We start from the raw sequence: 7988 nt of genomic DNA, 5'->3' as shown, positions 1-7988 counted from the left end.
GTAACTCACGAGAGTTTTCATACAGTGACATGCTTCCTTAATTAATAAATATGAACAGTTAAAAAGGTGTCTTAGAATACTTATTGAGTATACACTGAGGGTGATTGCAAACGCTTTTAAAAACAAATTTTCCATCACAAAGAAAGTAAAATTCTTTGAAAAAGGAATATTCTCCAATTAATTGCATTGAAACTTCGATCATATAATTTAATTAAGCGTGGTCTTAAGATTTTCTTTCCTTTTTATTTCCATTGCATCTTCCCTCTAATTTTAAAAGTAAACGTAATTTTAAGGGTGATAATAATAATTATTATTATTTTATTTACCGACAGGTTTTTGTATTTTGGAAAACAGTTATTATTTAAACATGTCGGATGATCTTCATGTTCAGAACAATAGTGACGTCACCAATGCTTCATTGAATCCTTTAGGTGGTAAAACTGAAGGTACATATATCTTCTTCATGCTATAATCATTCTTTGATTTTATTTTATTTTTTTTTTGTACAATTAAATATTTTTTTGAACAAATTCTTCATGATTTATTTTTTGAACAAATATATTTTTTTTTTCAACAAATTCTTCATGCTATAATATCATAGTTTGATACTTTGATTGCTTAAGAATATGATTATTTACAACTTATAGTTATACTAACCATTGAATTGAAGAGTTGTGAATTCGTGGTATCGATTAATATGAAATTATCGAATTACTCTAGAAATAAGAAATTTTGTATGCCCTCATGAATGGGTGCTTTATCCGCTACACATAATATCGGGTTTTTTGAACGCATATTATATTCGGGTATTTTTTTGTTTCACCCAAAACCCAGAAAGCATTAACTAACCTGAATTACCAAGGTTAGGTTTCGGTTATGTTTTTTGGGTTAGGTTTTTCTCGGGTTGTTGTTAAAAGTGACAAGCCTGATTTATTTGTGTTTAATTAATGATTTTAAGTGAAAGAGGATAAAACTGGTTCAATGGCATATCCTGATCATCCTGAAGAACAAGATTGTGCATATTATTTGAAAACTGGAATATGTGGATATGGTGACAAATGTAAGTTTAATCACCCAACCATCAATGTTCAGGTAAATTAAATATTAATTTGATTTATTTTCTTTATTATTACTATTATTATTATTATTATTATTATTATTATTATTATTATTATTTTATTATTATTATTTTAAGTGCTTTAATTAATTTTTATTTGTTTATTAATTCATAGGATAATAATAAACATGGAGTTAACCTTCCAGAGAGAGAAGGAGAACCAGATTGTGCTGTAATTATAATTTTTCCAAATATTTTTTTATTGTAAACTTCATACACAATTTGCTGAATTTAATTAATTTTTTAATCGAATTATTGTATTCTTTCAGTATTTTTTAAAAATGGGTACTTGCGTGTTCGGGTCGACATGCAAATATAATCATCCTCGTGACCGACACGGTGCTATTCCAGTCTTGTTAAGCGCGGTTGGGCTACCAATGAGACAGGTTACATTGTTTCTATTTTTACTAAAATTATGATAAATTATTAGAATGTTTATATATATGTATAAAATTTAAGTAACACATGTTACTTAATTAGGGCCAAGAGTCGTGCTCGCATTATTTACGAACTGGGTCGTGTAAATTTGGAGTCGGGTGCAAGTTTCATCATCCTCATCCCATAGTATATGGGCCCAACCCAACATATGCACCGGCCTGTATCAGTGCTCATGCATGGCCTTATTTGAGTCAACAAACTTTCGTGCCCGTTATTATATCATCCTCGGGCCCAACTCAATCGTGGGGCCCACACATGGTACGCATCCGTTTACTAACTTTTAAAAGCCTTTTACCTAATACCAACGATCTTAAATCGTTTGTTTTGTTGTGCTTAGGGGAATATGAGCCCGATATTGTCAACAAATGGTTTGACTTTTGTTGACCATGTTAATCCGTCAACAAAGAGTTCTAAACTACCCGAGAGGCCCGGTGAACCAGAGTGCCGATATTTCATGTACACCAGAACTTGCAAGTACATGTCACGTTGCAAGTACCATCACCCAAAGGAACATGTGGTTAAATATGGTGCCAGCCCGTTGGGCCCATTTGGGCTTCCGTCAAGGCCCGTAAGTTATAGTCCATTTAAGCAATGGGCCTTGTGAATTATGTTTGTGAAGTGACTCTTTGGTGTGTTTGTAATGCAGGGACAACCTATATGTTGGTATTATAGTCTATATGGAGCATGCAATTATGGCGCGGATTGTAAATTTGATCACCCTTTGATGGCGTATTCGTACAATCACTTCAATGGGCTGACCACTTTACAAATGGTTGACTCGTCTTCTTTGAAATCGTTCAAGAATCCTAGTTCGAAAAGCGAACAAACTTCACTGAAGAATCCTAGCTCGAAAAGCGAAGAAATTGGCAATGTGATGTTGGGTACCGATGATTCTTGTGGTGATCGTGTTGGTTCTTCTCATTCGTAATCTCATAATCAGTCTGATTGAACTTTGATTGTCTTACGCGTGATTTGTCAAATGACAGTTGAACGGTCAAACAGTTATAAGGTTTTCTTGTGTGTGCTTTTAACAGCGTTTAACCTTCTAAATTGTTTTATTACCATATAGTAAATCATCATATGTGACACATTTTCTATATTATAAAGTTCATTTGGAAAGCTTTAAAGAATGAATTATTTGTGTTTAAGAACTACTGGAATACCTATAGATATATCATCTGTAGGTAAATATCAATGTTTTAAAAATCGGTATTTTACTCGTACCGAATTTAATTCAAAAATGGTATAACTGGTTTAAACAGAATGTATCGAGAGGTTCAACCGGGTTGAATAATACAAGTTCAACTCAAAACATAACCCAAAAATACAATAATAAACATCACACTTGAACCAAATATCACACATGAACAAGAGTCGAGTCAAAAAGAAAGTTTGTACTTTGTATACAAAATTAGTCAATTACAAAAGATGCAAATAAACCAACATTGGATTTGCGTGATACAAAATTGATTGATTAACGAATCGTTTATTGTGTTTACTCATTTCAGTTTTATCTGCTATGTTAAAAGTCCATTTAAAAAATACGGGCTGCAAAAAATATCAAAAAATCTCTTGCATTTAAACCCAACATTTTTTATAAAACCTACGGTAAACTGCCCAAAAATACCGGGCTCTAAATACCGGTCAACCGGTCGCTACGTACCGTTTTTAACATTGGTAAATATTGGCCACGGTGTTTAAACTCAGTGAGTTAAATGTAGAATTTGAAGATTTGAATCATCAAGGGGTTAATTTATATCTATTCAACAAATTGGTTTATAAAAACGTTAATTTGAAATGATTGAATAATAATCAAATTTAATGACTTAAATTCTTTCAAGCGTGAAGAATCAAAGCCTTCCTAGGCCCAACGATGCAGATTGATCTCGTTTTTTAAACTCATTTAAAGTGATGATATGGGCTTTTCATAAAAACCCTAATGTCTTTTGTACATTTAATTTTTTTTAAATCATTTTTATGACATAAGATTCTGTATAATAATAATAATAATAATAATAATAATAAAAGATGAACTTTTTGTTATCAAATTTCAACTTATTTATTATAATTTTCACTAGTTACTCTTTGTTATTAATTCGAAATTAGGGGAGCAATGCCAATTATAACGGGTTGTCGTATTTTAGATTGTTCAGTTGATAAGTTAATTGTTAAATCCTAACACAAAAATATATATCAGTGTCAAAGATAGCAACCTTAATCCCGACATTAAAAATCAAGTAACTCTGACACAAGTTGTTTAATCCATTTACTTAATAGGTTGTTTAATCGTAAACGGGTCAAGCTGTTTAACTAAAAGGGTTAGATGATTGGCATGTTTAATTAACGGGTTAAACATGTCTATCTGAAGACGACTTTTACATTATGTTTAGCAGGTCGATCCGATCATGATATCAAATGGTTAATTAATTTTGTTTCATGTTGTGCATCATGTTAGCAATTGCTAATTATTTAGTTAGTGATAGTGAGTACATTTGGGCCACCTTAGGTTCAACAAATTAATAATTGAATGCCACATGAAATAATTAAAAGGGTGGCACACTGACATTTGAATTTAAGTTTGAGATTTCATTAGATTCGTGGGCCTGATAGTAAAATTGGATTACCCGACAAACACTTAAAACCATGGGCTATGGCTATTGACTATTGACCATTGTTTATGGTTTTGAGGGCTGCTCATGGGCCGACCCAAGCGGAACCGAACGAAGGCTTGCTTGTTGCTTGGCTCGTTTACAATCAAACCGAACCGAATGGCTGAAATTCGACCGAGCCAAAATCAAAATGAGCCAAAATCGAATCGAGCATTTTTCGATCTAGAATCAAGCGATTTTCGAGCATTATTTATTTCTTTTTCACTTTCAAAATTTCAATAAGAAAACAAGTTTGAATGTTGTAAATAATATATTTTGTAAACAAATTAGTACTTTTTAGACAAACGTGCTACAGGTTGTAAATTTTTATGAAAAATATATTTGAATTAAGATATAATGAACATGTAAACAAACTTCTAGTATTCTAAAAATTATAAAATTGATGGAATTGGGAAAATTTTAAAGGGTTTAGAAAATTGTATACTTATATTTATGTATGTTGTCTATATATTAATATATTTCTTCATATATAATTATATATAAAATAAATTAAAAATATTCGAGCCTAGTTGAACCGAGCAGACCTTTGCTCGTTGCTTGGCTCGTTTACAAACCGAACTGAGCAGAGCGGCTCGTTTACAATCGAGCGAGCATTTTTCGAGAAATTTCCAAACGAGTGACGGGAGGTTTGTCCAGTTTTGAGAAACAACAAACTAATCTAATTGGGTTGGATGGGTATGTCATTCTTTTAATTATACATATATGTATAATGCTTATTTTTTTTATTTAAACATGTATGCATATATGTACATACGTATTCTTCTTTATACATGTGTATATATTCAATAATACTAATTAATAATAACAATAAGTATTATACACATGAAGTATATTAAGTGACTAGTTACAAATTCTGAATCAGCTTAAGTGCTTAACTGACACACTTGTTTTGAAGGATTCTATCGGTTTTATCTATATATGAATGCATGTATTAAATGATATAAATGATCATTTGTTTGTTAGTAATTACATTATAAGGTTTGTGGGGCATGGACAAGTATAAGAGTTAATGTTGCACCTAACTTCAACTTCATTATACTTCATTCCATAAGCATCATCAATTACTCAATGGGCTTGTGCCCTCATGTAGGTCACCCCTTAATCAACCTTCATGTCTAATAAATAACAATGTTGCTAGTTGAAGAAATCATCGTATATTAATCAAACATATATAGTTGAAAAGGCAATCGCCGTTTAAGAAAAAACAAAGTAAAATATAAAAGTTAAGTCGGATCCATTGCAATCTATTTTAAACCTATAAGGGTGTGGTCCCTAATCCACCGGACCTCCTACTAGGTATTGAATTTCGTGCAATACGTAACGTGAATTCATAAAAAGAGACTGGTTCATCAACGATGTGAGTCATGTGACAAATGACAAAAACTTTACCAAATGAGTTTGGTGGTTCATTGTCACATACAAAACTTTTAAAACACATAGGTTTGGCAACTCTGATTTCAAACGAAAATGATTAAAAGAAAATTTGCTATAAAAAAATGACAAAAGGTGTAACATCAATTTCTTGTTTTTTTAATATGTTCCACGTTCGGTATGTATAATAATTATTGTAAAAACAAAATGCAAAAATCAAATAAAAATAAAATAAAAATCAATGAATTATGTTGTTACAGTTTACACTCCTATTTTTCAACAAATGCATTTCATTTGCTTTCAAAATTAATTCATGTCGATACTCTATGTACTCAGCAGTTGAGTTTTGACTATTATATTGTCGGCAGGAAACAGCTAGAGGCCCACCGGACCACTTATTTAAAAAGCTGAACTCCTTATCGATTCGATCCTGAATAGCTTGCGAACAGATCGACTCATCCACAACTGGTCCAGTTATATCACATTCCATAATTGAAGAGGTAGGTCCCAGCAGAGCCCAGTTGGACCCGCAAGACTCACCTTGAAGAGGGACGTCTGCGCAAGGACCAACTGCTTCCGCAGGACCCACCATGCTCAGAGATGAAGACCTTACGCGCAGTACGCCAGCTATTCCCGCAGGGAAAGCCTCCCAATGGTGAAGTACCCCGCTTGTTCCCGCAGCTGCGGATACAAGCCATCAGGGAAGGCTACCCGCACTAATAGCAAGGCTACACGCACAAGGCACTAACTCTTGATACTTCAGTAATGTCACCTGAAGGAATGAGCAAGGCGGGAATACTCCCGCCCAAATGAGCCAGTCCGTATGCTTCTGGAAGATCTTTTGTACTATACCTGCCAAGGTATGGGCAAAATAGACAATCTGACCAAAACAGCCCATGAACCAATCACAGGGTGACAGTTCACCGACAACAGTACGAGGAGGAGCACCCTCTAGCACTGTTTGTCACTATTAGCCGCTGCCTACTCACCAACCCTCACTGTGGGACGTGCGTAGCCTACAGTTGGTGGAACAGTGCATAGCCGGCAGTAAAGGAACAGTATACAGCCGGCCTTGTCACTATCGGCCGCAGCCTATCCACCAACCAGCATGGCTTGTGCGTAGCCCACTGTTGGTAGAACAGGAATACTATTCAGCCGACTGTACCTTCTTGGAAACCTACCTTCGGCTATAAATACTCCAACACCTTGGAATGGTAAGGACATTATCTGATATCTCATTACCTTATCCTCTCTAGCAATCTCTTAATATACACTTATATTCAGAGCAATCTAGTCTGATTCTCACGCCGGAGGGTGGTCACAAGGAGGAACCCCCCCTTCTCAGTGACGAGCTTACGGTGTCTGTTTTGCAGGTCACCTGAAGAACAACTTTCTTTGCTGGACCTCATCCTCGTGGGAAACATCTATTTAACCCCCAGATTATCCGTAATCTGCCCGGGGTCGATTAGTGTTTCTTCATTGGCGCCATCCGTGCATAAAAGCTAGAACTAATTCTTAGTTTCTTCAAAATTTCAGAAGAAATGGTTAACGTTACTCCGGTCCCAAAGCCAGTAAGTGACCAAGAAACCCCGGTAACCACAACCCCAGCAACTGGGGGGGACACCGGCGGTTATACAAATTTTACGAACACTACCCCGGTTACCCAAGCCTGGACAAGTGCAGTAAACAATATTTCACTGGGGTTCACTGATGCCCAGTTGGAGAAACGGACGAGGGTCCCTCGCCAAACACTCGATCAAGTTAAGGCGTGGGCCGAAGCACGTCAGAAAGAGTTCCAAGCTGAGTTGGATGAACGCTTGCGTTCACTTCAACAGGCTGACGAATTCGGCAGTACTCGCCAATATCTCAACATGAACAGTGAGTGCGAGTACTCAGACGATGAGCTGGAAGAATCCGATACCGACGCAAACCCTCGCCATAAGGCAAAAGGGAAGCGTAAGGAAACGGACTTCCAACCGACAAGGAATTTTGGAGAAACCTTTAAACCAACGAACGCGGGGAGAAACCCACGTGACTTCTCCAAAACCTTTAGACCAACTGCTGCAAATGCAGGAAAGTCCAAGTTTGCAAGGGACATTGCGAAAGCAATCGCCCCGAGAAGTGCCAAACAAATGTCCAACATCGGCACTTATGATGGTCTATCCGACCCAGACGACCACTTGAACAGATTCATTGCGGGGGCAACCGTCAGTAACTGGACGGACCCACGTGGTGTTATATGTTCCAGATGACACTGGTTGGAGCGGCCAGGGCATGGTTCGATCGTTTACCGGTCCACCACATCTATGATTGGGCGAACTTTCAGAACAAGTTCAGCCAACACTTCAGCCAACAGAGGAAATATACTGAAGAACAGTGGACGATCCTCAACT

General features: G+C 36.0%; 1 protein-coding gene across 1 annotated transcript; it reads left to right on the top strand.

Annotated features, from left to right (window-relative positions):
- The first annotated feature begins 367 nt into the window (after nucleotides 1–367).
- LOC143582554 (zinc finger CCCH domain-containing protein 3-like) lies at nucleotides 368–2483 on the top strand. Its single transcript, XM_077065087.1, has 7 exons — nucleotides 368–446; nucleotides 959–1092; nucleotides 1233–1289; nucleotides 1387–1503; nucleotides 1598–1813; nucleotides 1893–2123; nucleotides 2202–2483. Exons 1-7 carry the CDS (start codon nucleotides 368–370, stop codon nucleotides 2481–2483), a joined length of 1116 nt encoding a protein of 371 aa, XP_076921202.1.
- The last annotated feature ends 5505 nt before the right edge of the window (nucleotides 2484–7988 follow it).

Source organism: Bidens hawaiensis, unplaced genomic scaffold (genome assembly GCF_021521415.1).
Source record: "Bidens hawaiensis isolate Kalapana, Puna unplaced genomic scaffold, B.hawaiensis_p1.1 tig00031783_1, whole genome shotgun sequence".
NCBI lineage: Eukaryota > Viridiplantae > Streptophyta > Magnoliopsida > Asterales > Asteraceae > Bidens > Bidens hawaiensis.
The sequence above is the reverse complement of the archived record's forward strand: the minus strand, read 5'-3'. Positions and strand labels throughout refer to the sequence as shown.